This window comes from Gorilla gorilla, chromosome 16, assembly GCF_029281585.2.
Source record: "Gorilla gorilla gorilla isolate KB3781 chromosome 16, NHGRI_mGorGor1-v2.1_pri, whole genome shotgun sequence".
NCBI lineage: Eukaryota > Metazoa > Chordata > Mammalia > Primates > Hominidae > Gorilla > Gorilla gorilla.
Genome location: NC_073240.2, coordinates 34,602,467 through 34,620,857, shown reverse-complemented (window position 1 = coordinate 34,620,857; position 18,391 = coordinate 34,602,467). Strand labels below are relative to the sequence as shown.

At 43.0% G+C, this 18,391-nt stretch overlaps 1 protein-coding gene across 2 annotated transcripts in view; it reads right to left on the bottom strand.

Annotated features, from left to right (window-relative positions):
• Positions 1 to 18,391, bottom strand: part of RYR3 (ryanodine receptor 3) — a 580,370-nt gene that overhangs the window by 101,416 nt on the left and 460,563 nt on the right. For both annotated transcript variants that reach the window (XM_055363234.2, XM_055363233.2), the window contains exons 61-65: positions 16,839 to 16,888; positions 16,373 to 16,433; positions 13,375 to 13,613; positions 11,911 to 11,992; positions 5,201 to 5,331 (exon numbers count right to left, since the gene is read on the bottom strand). In XM_055363234.2, coding sequence (XP_055219209.2) covers positions 5,201 to 5,331; positions 11,911 to 11,992; positions 13,375 to 13,613; positions 16,373 to 16,433; positions 16,839 to 16,888 — 563 coding nt within the window. The remainder of the gene's footprint in view (positions 1 to 5,200; positions 5,332 to 11,910; positions 11,993 to 13,374; positions 13,614 to 16,372; positions 16,434 to 16,838; positions 16,889 to 18,391) is intronic.

Sequence of the window (18,391 nt, the reverse complement as noted above, 5' to 3'; positions counted from 1 at the left end):
ATGTGGAGTGGCTTTTGTCCTCCAGCTGTCTGTGAACAGACTGCAGCTTCCAGAGGCTGCATTATCTTCCTAGATGTCATGTTGAGGTGAGGTTAAAACAAACACATGGTTAAAGGAGTACAGCAGACACAAGGATGAGGGATAGTTAGTTCCTAAGACTATCCTGTGATGAAGCCAGTCTCTTGGCTTCTCCCTCTTGGCTTGCCTGCCTGGGCCTTAGTGTGTCCCCTGCAGGAAAATCAGTAACCAGAGGAGAAAAGCAACTGATCAGTGTTTAGTTCCAAGCTGTGGTGCCATTGCCTGGATCACATCTATACTCGGCTTACAAAAGGAAAAATAAAAGTCCACTCATCTAATAGTCCTTCAGCTGGACCAGAAACAACAACTTTCCATCCAGCTGGAATTCTGGGGGGAAAAGCATCGCACGTGGACTGATTTCTGGCTTCACAATAGAAATGATGGATGACCTGAGGTGGCCTGATTGACTCCCTGTCAATCACTTAATCCTTTTTGTTTCCAAGGACTGATTGGTAAGGAATCGTGGGAGCCTTATCTTTTCCTCACCCTGAATGATTGAGGGTGCTGCTCTAGACAAGGACACACAGGCTAAAGTATCAACAGACAGAGTTCAATATTCAACCAGGGAGGGCTGTCAGATGCAAGAACTGTAAACAGAAAAATCCAGGGCTTATCTGTCCTGCTTCCCTTAAGGTAAAGGACACTCTTTCCTGCAAGATGGGAGGAAGACTGGAAGCATCCTGAAGTTCCTGACATGTTAGAAGATAACAAGGGCTCTGAGTGGAGGGACATGGACAATTCTGAGTAAGAGCCACAAGCCCAAAGGTTTGCATATGCACCCATTGATCTAACTGCTTCCTACAGAATGTGTGTACTTCCTCCTCAGGCCAAACTTCTCAAACTGGGGCAAAAACATCCGACACTGAAGGAGCTAGGCAGTCTGGGAAGCCACAGGAAAAATGTGGTGTGCTTTCCCAGAACATCAGTTCACTGGAAGATTTGAGGAAATTATTTTTGATATTTGGAATCAAATGCAAAGTTCTCATACGTTTCCAAAGATAAAGCAGAAGACTGCAAATACAAATGTATGTTTAGTGAATTGGGTTATGCCTGCAGGCCCTTTGCCATTGGGATTACCATTGGCTTGAGGTCTTTCTTCTCTAGATTTTCAGATTTTATATCCATTGGAATTGAAGGATTAATAAATAGGAGAGGCCATACCAAATTCCTTGGCCTTCAGGAACACTGGTCAATTGAAAGGGACTGTCTCAATTTCTCTCATGGTTATAGTGCATGGAGCAGAGATACAGAATAATCCCAGCTATCTTGGAGAGAATGAATCTGCAGCTGAGACAAGTGATGCTACCTGGACAGGATGTGCAGTTGCAAAGCAATGGATCCCAGCAGTCTTTATGCTATGGAATAGGCCCAGTGAAGCACTATTAGCCTTTCCCTAGTGATGACTTTTGTTGCTATCACTAGAGCCTTCTGGTGGATAGAAGGCTAAAAATCTCTCCTCCTTGGATGTCAGGGGTGGACCAATATCTTTTAAAACCCAGACAATTGAAAAGGATTAACAGCATGAAAGCCAAAGAACCCTGAACTCTTGTGATTTGCAGAAGGAAATTATGGGTCAGATATGGTCATTTGCAGAGAATGAGTCTGTCCTGCATCTCGCAGCAGGACAACAATGGCCATGGGTAACAAGATCATGGGAGTCTGGAGAGACCCTTGCAAACAAAATAATTTTATACACATACTCTCAGAGTACAGAGGTAAACACAGGGAAGTCAAACGTTCTACCTTGAGGTTCTACACACAGAACAATGCCACTGCCATAGACGCAACTGAAATTTACAACTATTTGCCATGGGATTATAAACGATAAGGCTCAGGTGCGTTTGTTTAAATGTCACATAGACAATACATCATCATGAACACTTTTTGCCCGCTGCCTAAGAAAAACAGAGTTGCTTGAGGTTGCTGCACTGGAGCCATTATAATGACCTTTAAAAGTTATTTATACGTAATTGGTCCTTGAGTGGAACAAACATTTGTGATTCAGGGTGTTTTGTACTTCAAATGCCACAGCATAAACCCACAGAATGAATTCCGAGTTAGCTGCTAGAAAAACAGCCTCAGCTGTGTCCTCTTAGAATCAGACGCAAGACTGTTAGGGGGAATCTTAAGAATCACTGTCCTTTTATCTTCTAGATCAATAATTCTCAAAGTGCGGTCCTCCTACCAGCAGCACTAGCATCACCTGGAGACCGGCTGAAAATGCAAATTCCTGGGCCTCACTCCAAACTGACTTACTGCATTAGAAACCCTAGGGGTGGGGCTCAACAGTCTTGAACAAGCCTCCCGGGTGATTCTGATGCGCGTTAGAATTCAAGAATCACCGGATTAGATGCTAAAGTCTTGTGTGCCTCATTTTAGCACCTCTTCTCTTTGCAACACAGACAGATGGCTTACATTAGAGTTGGAATAATCAACCAAAGAGAAAAGAGTTCCAATAGGGTACAGAAGAAAAGCAAACTGACTGGTAATAGGATGCTTTGGTCCGACATCTAGTGTTCTGATTAATAGATCACTGCCACCCATAATTAAGGATTTAACTAGTTTTGAATAACTGGCTCATAACAGTATTAAACTTTTTCTAGGTATATCTTAATAATTTTTGGATAAGGAAGAAAATGCACCAGGATGTTACAGGGCATCAAAGATACTAATCTGAGTAATTCTGCTGGCAAAGCATCAAGTGTCAATTAATAGAGATGCCCAATTAACTGAAGACATGATAAATCAGTTCATATTGTATTTCTAAATCACAGGCTCACATCACTTGTCACCTTATACATTCCTCCCCGCCCTTTATCCCTCAGGCCACCCACTTTGTAATGAATGAAGTCTACCTTCTTACAGCTCATTAAGCCAACAGTCATTCTCTGGCTCTAGATAAACTTTTTAAGAGCCATATACACGGTCAGCATTCACTCTTTGCTAAAGCCAGTGATGGAAGACATGGGCTCAGGGGAGCTGGACATAGAGTCCCATAGTGTGTCACTAATGGATAAAGGACTGTGTCATCTCTAATTACAACCTTGTCTCTTTTCTTCCTTTGGAGTATGCAATGATGAGGAGTCATTTTTTATTTATGAATATGTCTTATCAAATCAATGCAAAGGTATATAGAATGAAAAGGAACACTTTTCAAATAGCTCTTGGGAAGGAGCACAATGCAAGAGACTAATTCCCCTCCCTCCCAAAGCTAACCTAGGCTTTCCTCTATCTTTGTCACATCCTCATTTCACCCTGCTACTGTGCCTTTATGAACTGAAGAGCAGAGGCAGTTTCTCTCTTTCCCCAGGTGAAGCTCTACACAGTGCTGGTATACAGACAGAGATACACTATTTCTCAAGTGACAGTTGAAGCAGAATAAATGTATACATATCCAGAACTGTCATGACTGGGCCCCATGTCCCTTTGGAGTCAGGGAGCAACACCTGGGCTGGCATTTGCCTGGAGATGTCACAGCCACTTCTCAACTTCACCAAAGTCTGCTCTGTTGCTCAGCTTCCACTTCGGTGGAAAGCCAGGACTCATTTGGAATCAGGAGTGGGAAGAAAAAAAAAGGTTGGAAATCCCCCCCCCCCCACCCTTTTTTTTTTTTTTTTTTGCTAATTTCAAAGGGAAGAAAGGGTGAGATGAGGCTGAAGCGGTTGAGGAAAGGTTAACTTACAGATTTCATACGGGACTTTGGAAAGTTGAGGCATCTTGGCAACGTTTCTCTTGACTACCTCTGAGAACACTAGTCTCCACTGTATTCTAGCTCAGTGAAAGATTTTTATTAGTGGCCTTATCTGAATTGTCCTGGTGATCATTTCTGGGGGGCAATGTGCTCCTCTTACCTGAAGTAACAAGAAGCGAGTGGGAATAAAGCTGCCATGGCTTAGCACTTCGCATTTTTAGATGAAAAAAACAGCAGTGGCAAAGAAAAGTGTGGCATGAGCCCTTTCTTGCTCAGAATGCTTCTTCCTTCAATCTCATGGCAGTTTGAGAAAGGGGGCTTGAACTAAATGGAATTGCTACCACGTCCAGACATCTACTGGTAGTGTATAGCAATATTTTAAGAAAACATTGGTTCTGAATAGAAAAAGTTCTGGTTGAAAATAATTTACTGTAGCTTGTTTTCCCTTAATATTGATTAGCCTACAGTTTGGTAATTTTTGCTTCAGAATAGATGGAATCATCGCAGTTCTTTCTAGTTGGAGTCCAAGCTTGATTCAAGGCTCCTACTTGAAGCTCCTCTATTCTATTTCCTTGTCCTTAGGCAGGATCACAATTAACCCAGATACAAGGACCCTCCAGAAGCAGATTTACAACCTGCCTTGGATTTTAGTTCCAGGATCATTCTACAAAAGAGGGTGGAAAACGTTTCCTGTAGAGGGCCAGATAGTAAATATTTTAGGCCTCGTGGGCCAAACTTTCCTGCCTCTACTCAACTCTGCCATTGTCGTGCTAAAGCAGCCACAGACCAAATGTACATAAGTAGGTGTGGTTGTGTTCAAATAAAACTTTATTTACAAAAATAGGCAGGGGGCCAAATTTGCCCTGTGGTCATAGTTTGCCACCCTGTTGTGGAACCTAGCGTGTCAATACGTTTGCTAAGAAATATTCTTTCTTGTATACTTTCTCTTCCTTTTGGTGCTTTTCTGTCTTATCTTCCATGAAGACAAAAATGTGTCATCAGGATCTTTAGAAGCACGCCTCTCCATGGACTTGAAGAGTATAATTAGGTTATTACTGTGGATGCGCACCTTCTGATACCACTCTGGAGAGGGACTGCAAAAAAGGAGTCACATCCCCAGGTGCAGAAGGGGAATTGAAACCCAGAGCAGACAAGAGACCCTGAGGTCTTAGGATGGAAAGGATTTCAAAATCAGCAACACTGACTCCTCACTTTACAGAAGAGGAAACCAAAGCCTAATTATAACAAAGCCTTGCCCATGCTTATTTCTCCAGTAAGATGGAGACCTGCAACCTAGTCCCTAACCTCACCTCCTGGCTCCTCTCAGACCAAGAAAGCCACAGTGCTGCAGGGCTGCTGCTCCCTGCCTGTGTGGCTCCTCTCCTCTCAGCACATGAAATGGGTTGATGACCTTTGAGGGGAGATACTTACTAGACCTCTCCCTGGGGGTTTTGGTGTTGAAGACCGAGAGTGGATTGTAGCGATTAAGGGTGGGCTCCAGGAATGCCACTGGTATGGCAGCTGCCAGCGAGGCCAGACATTCTCCAAGGGCAGGGCGTTGCCTGGAAACAAAGAAGTCCATTGAGAAGTGTGGCCCCCCACATGCTGGCCCCATGCATTGGCAGACCAGGCCTTCCCCATAGATTAATCCATGGACATCCCTAGGCACTAGGCTCAGCAAGCTTGCATGCACTTCTTCCCCTCCTCTTTCTCTAGACACTAACCAATGCTCTCACTACTTAGATCCTAGTTCTTTTTTTTGAGATGGAGTCTTGCTCTGTCACCCAGGCTGGAGTGCAGTGACGCGATATCAGCTCACTGCAAGCTCCGCCTCCCGGGTTCACGCCATTCTCCTGCCTCAGCCTCCCGAGTAGCTGGCACTACATGCACCCACCACCATGCCCGGTTAATTTCTTTTTCTATTTTTTTTTTAGTAGAGACGGGGTTTCACCATGTTGGCCAGGATGGTCTCGATCTCCTGACCTTGTGATCTGCCCGCCTCGGCCTCCCAAAGTGCTGGGACTACAGGCGTGAGCCACCACGCCCGGCCAGATCCTAGTTCTTAACTGGTTAAGATGATATAACACACTGTGCGGCTTTGTCCCTCTCTCCCAGCATGTGTGAGAGCAAGTTCTGCTGGTATCCAAATTGAGATGGATCCTCCCTGTTCTCAAAAATGCTTTGAAATCTGTGTAATTTCTCTGTGTCTATTCTCTGCTATGGATGGAGCCTGTGTCCGCTAGTGGGAACAGTAGGTAGCACACCAAAGCACCAATGAGACACAAAACTAAAAGACCTGCCCTTACAACAGAAACAATAGGTCCTAAAACCTACTGCTTGATTTACAGGAGAGACCTCAAATAACGGTTACTCCTTTCTCTCTTTTGTACAAATAGTTGACTGTCCACCATATCTTAAGGTCTCGTTCTTAAGTCTTCCTGTGAAGCAAGCAAACAAACAAAAACAAAAGACTTGAGATCACACCATTGCACTCCAGCCTGGGTGACAGGGCAAGACTCCATCTCAAAAAACAAAAAAAAGAAAAGAAAAGAAAAATTGTGATCTTAACTGGTCTTGAAAAAAAATGACTGCACAAGACTATGATAGAATCTGCAGACAGCAAATCTAGGGTATACAGAAGTGCTCTCCTTGAGATATAAATCTGCTGAACTAGAGAGAAGGAGGAGGGAAGGGTGGGTGAGTTGGCAGAAAGCTGTGCATTCCTTCGAAAACCCACCCAGTCTTCATTCAAGTTACCAAACATATTTTAAAAAGTGATCTTTTAAATTACTATAAGGGGAAGTTAATGTATGTGGTTTTATGTTTTATCTTCTTCTTAGGCTTGGCTGATAGCCTACTTGGCTATGAAGCATTTGAGCCGATAACTTTAAAATCAGCCCCCAGTCAGCAACACTGGATTGACAGGTCCTCAGTCAGGCAATCTCTTCTTAGCTGATGGCTCAGTCTTGTCCTTTGGATAAAGGTTTGACTGCTAAAACCTCCCCACCCAGGACTGCTCCAGAGGCAGAGTGGAGGCCCTTGGACAAACCAGTCCTATTGTGCCCTGTGTATCAATGCTGCCCAGAGACGGAGATGGAGACTGCTGAGACGCAGGTGATATTGGCGAAGCTTTCACAATGCAGCTTCACTTCTGGGCAGGCCCCAGGCCAGGCCTATTCCCCTGCCTTTCCTCCTCAGCACCTGCTCTTCCCGGATTATTTCTCTTCTTTACTAAGCTCCAGGTGGTGGCCAGGCGTGGGAAGAGGGGCATCATTTTAACTTCAGACCTGAGTTGCCAATTCCCTCGGTGACAACTGAGGATAGTGAGTACTTCTACATATCCAATACAGGCATTCACAGGAGGCAATTTTTTTCAGCTAAGAGTTTTACCATCTTTACCATAGTGGCCAATGAGGAGAAATATGGTGTTTTCTCTCTTCAGTCTTGCTTTGTGAATTGGAGGAAGAAATAAGGAGATAAATTGTGAAAGGACAAGAAAGGCCACAGGGAGAGCATTGGGAAAGAAAACCTGGATGAAAATCAGGAATAACAAGGGGCAAGATTTCAAATCTGATAGCTTCATTTATTTATTTATTTTGAGACAGTCTTGATCTGTCGCCCAGGCTGGAGTACAGTGGTGCGATCTCAGCTCACTGCAAGCTCTGCCTCCTAGGTTCAAGCGACTCTCCTGCCTTAGCCTCCCGAGTAGCTGGGACCACAGGCACGCACCACCACACCCGACTAATTTTTGTATTTTTGGTAGAGACGAAGTGTCACCATGTTGGCCAGGCTGGCCTTGAACTCCTGACCTCAGGTGATCCGCCCGCCTCTGCCTCCCAAAGTGCTGGGATTACAGGCGTGAGCCACCGCGTCCTGCCTGACAGCAAATTTTACACAGAGATGAACCTAGGAGACAAGGGGTCCCGAGGTGGCTTGGGACTGGATAGATCCATTATTATTCTCTTTTTTTTCCCCTCTTTCTTTGACCAAAATTAAAACCATGATCTCCTGAAAGTGGATTTCTAGAAGGTTAGTCAGACACGAAGGCAGTCCTTGGGGTAAAAGGCTGTTGCTAAGTCTCAGTTCTCTGGTGCTGTGTTGACTCAGGGGACTGGCCCTGCCCTCTCATATTAATTACTAACAAACCTGACCACTCCACAAGCTCCACAACAGGGCATTTTCTACTCTGGGGCGCACATTGGTGCTAATTAGCTTCTTGCCAAGAAATAAACAACAGCTCTCTTGGCCTAGCTGTTAAAAAGTTAAACCCAGGGGAAAAAAAAGAGTAAAACTGAGAAGTCTGTAAAAGTAAAACCCAGAAGTCTGCCAATTAATCCTCCTGGCTATGAAATATCAGTGTGAATGACTTTGGTCCCAAAGCCCAAGGAGGGATTGAGCTAGGCAAAGACTTGCTGTTATTAATATAAGGCTCACTGGTCATTAGTGCTCCCCAGCGGGGAGTGTTGGTATGGGCCAAGCTTCCCGCAGAGAAAAGCCTACAGAAACAGCTCCATAATAACCAGAGGATATATTGGAAGGGTTTATCATTGGATATGGAAACTCTCTTTATTTAGAGACAAGTTTTTATTTCGTAGCCTAGGCTGGAGTGCAGTGGTGCTATCACAGCTTACTGCAGCCTTGAAAGCCTGGGCTCACACAACCTCCCACCTCAGCCTCTTGAATAGTTAGGACTATGGCATGTGCCACCGTGACTGGCTGATTTAAAAAATTTTTGTAGCCACTGGGTCTTGCCAGGTTGCCCAGGCTCGTCTGGTCTCGGTTCTCACTGCCTCATACAGTATTTTTCACACAATACATACTTGGTCAATGGTGACAGACTGGACAGTGTTCAGTTTGTATTTCAGTTTTTGTTACACCCTAATTTGACAAGTAGCACTTTCCTTTTCAATCTCTCAGTTTTATTTCCATGTATCTGAATCTTGCCTCTCAAAATCGATTGTTAGGGATAGGAAAAGACAAAATCATCAAAGTAATAATAATAATATCTTGCACGTAAATGGTGCTTTGCAATTTTGAAAGTTCCTTCATTTATATTCCAGAGGGTACTAAAGAGAGGAAATAACATGTAACAGAGAAGCAGAAAGCACAGTGGGGACAGGGCAGGACACGGGTCTAGACAGCAGTGATGGTGACCTTAGAGGTTTAGGGAACATTGTGCAATGTCTGATCAGAAATAATTGGTCAAAGGGAGCCAGACAGGATGAAAGAAACAAAGTAGCTTTAAAGCATGAAGTAGAAAACTCAGTCTTCATTTGAAACAAAACTGAGACCCAGTGTTTAATGTTATCAAGTTTCAAGCTTTGCTTTCTTGAATAACCCCCATCAAATGCTCTTTAAGTTCATGAAAGTATCTCCAAGTTAAATAATTTGGTATTCTGCATGATTAAACGCACAAACCATTACCCTTCTCTGAAATTTTGTGTCTGCAAACTCCACTTGTCAATGACATTCTCAGTGTTGTTGTCTCAATTAGAAAATATTCCAAAAGAAATGTCTGTACTCTGTTTCAGTGACTTTGCCCCTCACAGTCAACCCTATCACCAAGGTGTCTTGAATCATTTCTATCCACAAAGCATACTCCAGGTGTAGCTGGAAAGCAAGTATGTAGTGATTCCCTTACATACGTTCATCAGTCAAGGAGACGTCAGCAAAAGGTGGTAGAGAAATGGTGGGTTCATCGTACTTTCCTCTGTGAAACCCACAAGAAATGAAAAGAAACTGGGAAGACATCTTGATCTATGCTAAAATTGGAAAATGTACAGTAACTCTGAACCCATAAAATATGAAAACCAAATCAAGTAAGGACACCGAAATGGAAACATACTTTCCAGACCTGGAAGAGGACTTTGGCCTCTGGAAGTGAATATAGGGGTTTTAAGGGGGCCAAAAGATAAGGTTTTGCCTGAAACAATGAGGATGAAGGGTGTGAGCAGGCCACGGGAGACCTGGTGGGCAGCATGCGTGTGGGGCCACGTTCCATTACAGAGTAGCAGATGGGAACAGAGTAGGGAAAAGTATACATGCCATCTGCCATTCTCATAACTTGGACTCCTAGCCTAGAGAAACCCTGGAGGTCAGGCAAAGCGAAAGAAGTAGCCCGTTTTGTGGCCACTGACTTGAGTCCTCTAAGTAGGCAATACAGTTACATTAAATCACTAAACACAAGTCCTATGACTCTAGGATGCACTGAGTTTCACCAACCTCTCACCTGGGCCAGCTGCTTACTTTAGCTGGGGGAGAACATCAGAGGCTGAGCGTTGGCACATTGCTAGGGCTAAACACACGGCTGATTTAGGGAGAAAGAGTTAGTCCTGAGCCAGCTTCTCAGATGTGAAGCTGCCTGCTGTTTCTTCCTGTTCATTCTCCTCCATTTTAAAACACACAAGCACACACATCCTCTCCACTCCCGAGAACTAGCAATGTACCTAATAACCAACACACAGATGAGAAACATAGTTCAGGGGAAAAAATATTTAGGAAAAAAAAAAACAGAAAAAAGCAATAGGGACAGCCTTGACCTAGGGGCTTCTCCAAGCCTTGACTTCTACCAACATGGAGTACGAAGCACAGGCACAATTTTCACGGTGCTGCAGATACACAATCAACCTGGAATGAATACATGAATAAAGGATAGAAAGTCACATGAAGAGCAGTCTTTTTCTGGTCTGACACTTCAGAGTTGACTTTTTGACTTTTTTTTTTTTTCAAGAGAAGAATGCATAAGCTTTACAAAAAATTGTACCAAGAAACATACAGACATACGGGTGAATGTATACTTATATACATATAACGAGAGAATGAGAAAGATACTGAGGATGTATTTACAAATGCTCAGTGGGAGAAATAAACTAAAAACATCTGCCTCAAGTGAAATTTGGCATTAATAGAAAAATTTTTGGTTGATTTTTCTGTGATTTGGTATAAAATACGGATAAAACTTTGCCCAGTTCCTATCCTAAATTACAAATGATTTATCTATATTTTATGTAAAACAGTAAGGAAAGCCTGACAACTGTTAAAGACTTAAAATCATAATAAAAACAAACGTAGCCATTAGTTCCTCAATTTCTTGTATTCTGGAAGCTATTTATAAGCCGTGATTATGAAGAAACAGACATTTCTACAACATTTTTTGGTTTCTAGTACATGACTTCAAGTCAGTAGTTCCTTAGTTCTTGAAGGGGCTGTAGTCTTTTATTTCATCTTTGGCTATATTGAGAAACTGCAATTTGAATAAATATAAGTTCTGACATGAGACAAGGGTTCGCTACTAATTTGTTTGATAAAAGCATTATACACATAGAGGCAGCACATAGAAAGCAGATACTGAAGGATTTTAGATTAAGTAATTGTAAGCACAGACCGAATTCTTTCCAGTTTGCTTGTTTGAAAAGGCAAGAAAGAAAACAAAAATCTTCCAAGGATAAGAGTAAGATCTAGTTTTGTTAATACTGTTTATCCTTCCAATCTTCCCCATGGATTAAACAGAACAACAACAGAACACAAGGCATTTGATGCTGAAAAGCAAGGGGTCACCGAGGGCCTCTGCTGCGACAGGCAGATTAGAGAGGCAAAACTGGAACCCACACGCTTCTGCAGTCAGCTTGCTCAAACTCAAGAGTATTGACTAGCATTGCTAATACCAAAGTGTGCACTTGTTGAAAACTATGGCAAATCTGACAGCCAAGACTGGTAAAGGTCCAGGGTTGTAGCACACAGAAACTCATTAAACACTAAAGCAACTGCCTCATGTCCCTTGAGCTTCTCAGCGAACTTTAACCTCAGAAACTCTGGAAGCTATTTAGAAGCTGTGATTCTGAAGAAACAGACATATCTCCAACACATTTTGGTTATGAGCACATGATTTAGCTTGGCTATATTGCTTCTCCAGCCACATACATTCGCCAGCTATCTCCACGGGAGTCATAAATCTCAATAGCCTCATCATTGCACTTCTTTACATTGCCAAAAGCATGTCATAAACAAGGCTCAAGACCACCATTCTGTATCAGTGAGCATTTTGGTCTTGCTGGATTGAAATGATATCATTAAGTGTTTAAAAAGCTGTAAGTAACATTTTACTACGCCTGAAAGTGTTAGCCTCTTCGTTCACTAATTACCTTTCAACATAAATGTTCTTTCCCGTCCCAAGGGAGTAGAGGCTGCACAGTATGTGGTAGCATGAAATCTGCACATCACCCACTGAAACAAAGAAGAAATATCATTGATTTGCATCAATCCTGAACACAGAAAGGATCCATGAAGAGGAAAAAAAAAATGCATGAGCATCAGTAAAGAGTAAAAGATCTCTCCCTTTCTCTCTCAACAAACATATCCCTTTTCTACCCAGATGCCAGTTTGCTTATTGCTGGACTGGGAAAAAAAAAAAAAGATAGGAAAAATCCTCCACTGAGCAATCCCAGTTCCTTTGTGGGGCTTATCATGAAGATTACATCGCTTCACAGGGAAAGGAATCATATGACCAATGGGTCCTTCCATAATGCGATTTGGTTTGTTTCCAATAGAGAGAGACATTTTAGCCCAGTTTTATCCAGGGCAATATTTCCTTCCTTTGGAAGGAAGAATGCAGAAAATCTGAAGCTTGAATGAGCCTTTTGCTCATTTCCCAGGAAGATACGTCCAACTGCTAGACTTCCCTTAGAGATAGAGCAAAATCCCTCACATCTGCCTATCCCAGGTTCTCTGCTGGGTGTTCTGCAAAAGGCAATTCAATAGTATGATTTTATCATGTTTCCTAGGGGAAGGGCATGTTTTGCTTGTGAATCTGCCGGCTACACATCCCTAGCCATGTCTGGAGCTCATACCAAGGCCGGGACTACTTTCAGAACTAATTTAATGTTTTCTTTTCCGACCAAGGAACTGCATTGTTTCTATGACACAAAATAATGAGTTTGGATGTTCTCCCAGCCCCCACACAACAGAAATCACTGATTTTCAGTTGTTGAAGGATATGAAAGACATAGTCTTAGCTATCAACAACTGGTCAAATTAAATCATGTCCCAATATTTAAAGTGCAAAACTGAAGTCTGGTGGCAGACTATCTGCACAGGGGGCTGGAGGAGGTGGTGGCACGAAATATGGTGTTAACGCAAACTAAAATAAAACCAACCAACTTTGGTCTTCTGAAAGCTCAGATAATGAAATGTTAGCATTTTTCCTTTGCTCCTGGTATCCAATGAATAAATTAAGTCTTCTTAATAAGAAAAATGATGTCTCAAAAACCCAGGAGCAACTCTGTATCTCCCACTGTATTACTCAGATAACCTTTCAAATTAAGCGAGAGTACAATAGCTGAGAGCTAGACAAGCAGATGGGAAATTCTGGTCCAGAACAAAAGTGGAAAAAGATAAATATTATATATTCAAATTAGGGAATTTCTTTCCATTCCAAGAGTACATTACTTCTTCTTCTTCTTCTTCTTCTTTTTTAATCGAAGAAGGAAAAGGCATGGAATAATTCTCTCTCTGCTCTGCCCTCAAGGTCAATGTAAGCGAATGGGCCCTGCACCTCCTATCTGGGGCCATGTGCACATACATCCACGACAAATACCAGTAGAACTCACAGAGGAGATCCATTCCAAACTGATGCTGAGTGACGTGCTCAAAGATGGACGTCAGGATGGGGAGCAGAGCCACTGTAGTGTAGTTAATATTCTGAGAAACTCCTTTAATCTGCGTTCGGGAATGGGTGAACTTCCCAAGTTTCAGGTTTTCTGAAGTCTTCTCCAAATCTTCTGCAGCATTTTCAAAGAATGCTCGTAACCCAGCCTTCACCAGCTCTGAGCCTGACTTCATGACAGTCCTGTAAGCAAACAATGTTCAAATCTAGAAGCATAATCTGAACTTTTGGCCAATCCCCTTCTTGAAACTGGCAGTGTCGTCTGGGCAGATATTTGCCACTCCTGTCACTCAATGACAATGTGTCAGGAGAAAGGGAGAGAGCAGTTAACATCCAGGAAGAAACCTGAATCACACAATCCCAGAGGGGGCTAGCCACTGGACAGTCTGAGGAAAACATTGCTCACCTCTTCAGGAAATGCAGAGAACAATTTAGAATGAAGCCAATATTGGTCACCCACTATTATCTACAGTAAGTTGCAACTGGCTAAAGTCCTCTGTAAAGATCTAGTTAAAAGAACAGGGAAATGAGCTTTAAGAAAAGTTGTGGGATAAACAACTTTTTTTTTTTTTTTTTTGAGACAGAGTCTCACCCTGTCACCAGGCTGGAGTGCAATGGTGTGATCTTGGCTCACTGCAACCTCTGCCTCCCAGGTTACAGCAATTCTCCTGCCTCAGCCTCCCGAGTAGCTGGGATTACAGGCACCCGCCACCACGCCCAGCTAATTTTTGTATTTTTAGTAGAGACGGGGTTTCACCATGTTGGCCAGGATGGTCTCCAATTCTTGACCTGGTGATCCGCCCGCCTTGGCCTCCCAAAGTGCTGGGATTACAGGCGTGCGCCACCGTGCTCAGCCTAGATAAACAACTTTTATAAAGGCTAGCTAGAAACATAAACTCTTCCGACGTAAGACCTCTTAGAGAAAAAGAGCAAGGAAATAAGTCAACAGAAGCTTAGATTTCTGTTAGTTTGCAGGAAACGTCCTAGGTTGGATGAGGAAAGAGAAAAGAGACAACTAGCCGTTTTAAAGTAGACAGCTTAATCAGACCTCTGGAAAACACAAAACAAAACATTGAAATGTGATCTACAGGGATGAAGATCAGCTATGGACATTTGAAGCCTTCCCTCAAAACTACAGTATTTCATAAAACTTAGAATTGGAACAAAGCTTACAAGTCATCTATAAGTTTTGTATTTCTGTATCTTATTCAGAAGATTATGAAAGACTTGGTTCAAGGACAGATGCTTTTTATCTACATAATTTTCCTGATAATCATTCAAGTCATCAAGACAACACAAACAAAGAAATAAAGTCAGTTAGGCTTGTTCTTATCCTATAAGTATTCATGAGCTATCTTTCTAACTTTTTTTTTTTTGAGATGGGGTCTCACTCCGTTGCATAGGCTGGAGTGCAGTGACCTCTCATGAGAGCCTCCTATGCTCAGCAATCCTCTCACCTCAGCCTCCCGAGTAGCTGGGATCACAGGCATGTGCCATCATGTCTGGATAATTTTTAAAATTTTTTGTAGAGATGGGGGTCTATGTTGCCCAGACTGGTCTTGAACTCCTGGCCTCAAGCAATCCACCCACCTCTGCCTCCCAAAGTGCTGGGATTATAGGCGTGAGCCACTGCATCTGGCCCTTCCTAACTTTCTAGTCCCAGGTTTTGTCAGGAATAATTACTAAACACACAAACCTGCAACTGACCTTCATTTAAAACAAAACAAAACAAAATAAAACAAACAAACAAAAAACTGGACTCTCTCAAGACTTTTCCCAAGTTTCTTGGAGTAAAGATTTCTCATCCCTTTAATAGTCCTTACTCTCTTCCTTTTTTATAGCCATTCTCAGTTCATTGTGGATTTTCATCTTTGGGACGCTCTTTCAGTGTCCCACTCTTTTAGGTTGGTAACCTCTTTTGCCTTGGGTCTTAGGAGGTGTGTCCTCCTCCCAATTTTGATAAAGACGTTTCTTTCTTTTTTTTTTTTAAAGATGAGGTCTCTCTACATTATTCAGGCTGGTCTTGAACTCCTGAGTAGCTTCGACTATAGGCAGAAATCATGGTGCCCAGCTCTGACAAGGACCCTTCTTAATGGGCATGTTAAAGAAAGGTCCCTGTCAGTTCTTTCCACTGCTTCTCTCTTATTTTTATTTTTTTTTTAAGACAGGGTCTGGCTCTGTCATCCAGGCTGGAGTGTAGTGGCGTGATCTCAGCTCACTGCAACCTCCACCTCCTGGGCTCAAGCCATCCTCCCACCTCAGCCACCCGAGTAGTTGGGACTACAGGCATGCACCACCATGCCTGGCTAGTTTTTGTATTTTCTGTAGATAAGATGTTTCACCATGTTGCCCAGGGTGGTCTTGAACTGTTGAGCTCAAGTGATCTGCCTGCCTCGGCCTCCCAAAGTGCTGGGATTATAGGCGTGAGCCACCGTGCCTGGCCTGCGTCTCTCTTTTCAGTCTCATCATTTGTGTTATTACCAGAACTTATGTATTATTTTTTAAGACTTCTTCCCAAATTCCTAGGCCATGGCATCAACGTCTTTGTCTCTGATTCTTTTGAAGCCAGATCTCTGTGCATTTCCTTCCTTGGCCATTTTGAATTCAGAGCGCTGTGGTTCATCTTTCCCATAACATTTGTAGATTCACCACCCACCAGTGGGGTTTGCCACATTATATATTTTATCTTCTGAAAGACAAACTTCTTAGGAAGGAAAGATAAGAATTGATCAGGCCTTTGCATTCCGTCTATGCCATGGCAGTGGCTCTCGTTATGTGAACTGAGAAAAAGAGAGTGCTAACTTCTTGCGTCTTTGCCCTGTCTCCCTTCTCTTCTCAAAGCCTGGCAGCAGCGATCTGTCTTCTCTTCAGTATAATTAGTGAGATGAGAGGGTCAGAGAGGAAGTCATAAGAAACTATTGGGAAAAACTGGGCAGACTTACCTTGTGTCAAGTGTCTGAGCTAAGATGTGAAGACAGCTCACCATTGTAGTAGAATCACTACCTGGAATAAAAAAAATCATCTATGATTCCCTCAAACCACTCAGCCTGTCTTTCAAATGCAATCTTCTCCATATGCACAAGCCACAGCCCAGCATAATTAACTACCAACACATAAAGTGCTGGGCCTGTGTTCAGTGACAATGCATTAATTTCTAGCCTGACACAGCCTTTGCTTTATGATGGATGTCAAGAGGTAGAGCTTAAAATTTTCATTGGTGTGGAAAATCTGAGCAGTTAAAAGGGTAAAGAGGTCATTTATCATGCTTCAGATCAATTTTCTACGGCAAATTTAGGTGACACCTTAGTCCCAAGGCCCAGGTTGTCTGAGGAAGACACAAATAAAGGCAAAGTGCAAGTTCAGGATAATTACAGGGAGGAGCGGTACCTTGAGCAACACTTCACTTACCAAAGAGGGAAATTCTGTGTCTAACAAGAGCGGCAAGTTTGCAGAACAGGCTGAAGCAGAAAAGAAAGCAATTCAGAAAGTCACAGAGATTAAAGGACTCACGCTTTGTATCCCCCACCCCAATGTCCCTTACACTGTGAAACAGAGAGCACAGAGTGGCATTCTAGGAAGATGCACTATGTTCCTAGCAAAGAATCCTCTGGTCCACACTCAGGAACATGTGTGGTTCACACTGCCTTGGAGAATCATGAAAGGTACCTTGCAGGCAGCTCCATCTTTATTAAACACAATCCCTCTGAAACAGTTATAGTATTTTGCAGTGACCCAGTGCAAAGTATCCTTTGCTATAGAGTACCATGTATTGAAACGTTCATTTGTGTGACATTCAGGGATAAATGAAGACTCCGGAAAAAAGCATGATTTTCCCCTTGTTGCAATGGATTGCAAACCATTTTGTAGCCTTCCAGTGAGGGTATGAAGTTTTAGTTGGGAGGTTGGCAAGAAGTTGGGATTGGAAAAGTGTTAATGGTTCAGGTACAAGGTGAGATTGTGTTAAACAAAAACATTTTAAGAATTGTGTATTCTCTGTCATCTCCAGTTAGTCTCCAAGCCTGATCAGGTCACTGTTCTAACTGGGTCCTTGGAAACTAGGAAAGGCCCATGTTGTATATTTTTGTGCTTTTTGACTCTCCTTTATGCTTTCACCCATATTTTCCACTGTGGAACCACTGAAGGTTCAGCTGTGCCTCATTGTTTGACTTTCCACAGTGCCTAATGAGGGCCTTGTGATGTTAGAAAGGAGCCCATCGCTGTTTCTGAACATGCTGCTAATGGACCTCACCTAGGGGCACTGTGGCCATCATTTGACCTGTGTTGCTGAAGCTCTTGGGAAGAGATTGCTCAGAACTGACATTACTGACACTGGCATGGCTAGACAAGAACTTTGCAGTTGCTTCAGAAAGCAGTGGAATAGAAAGAGGGAAAAAAGAAGAGAGAAAAAAGCCACCTGGATAGGCCACGGGGTCCCCTGGTGACACATTCCCAGTTTCTGATTCATAACTCGTCACGGAGCTCCTTACCCCATTCAGGGCAGAAGTCTTCCACAGGACAACTCAAATGGGGAAGGAATACATCCTGAGTGTTGATGGGGATGAAAACCTGCTCACCTTTAAATGGTTTTCAATAAATATCCTGAGTCTTTTTGGACTGTCTACTGGAAAATCACAACAAAAGTTCCCATGGCTAGTTAATTGGTCTTGCAGTGGAAAAGAGTTGGGACCCCCTGGCCTATAGCTTAAGAGAACACACAATAAGTTACCAGAAACGTGGCAGCCATCTAGGGTGAAATTAAATATCGGCTGCTCTTTTTTTCTTCCCATGGTTTTTTTTTCAGAGATGGGTATTTGATGCAAACTCATGGAGCTGAAGCGAGGCGCTAACCCTGTGGAATGTGGGCTCTGTTCCTCTGTGATTAGCTGGGCTGTCTTGGGGAAGCCCCTTAACTGCTCTGTGTGGTAACTTTCTCACTATAGAGAGTCATCATAGGACTCGGG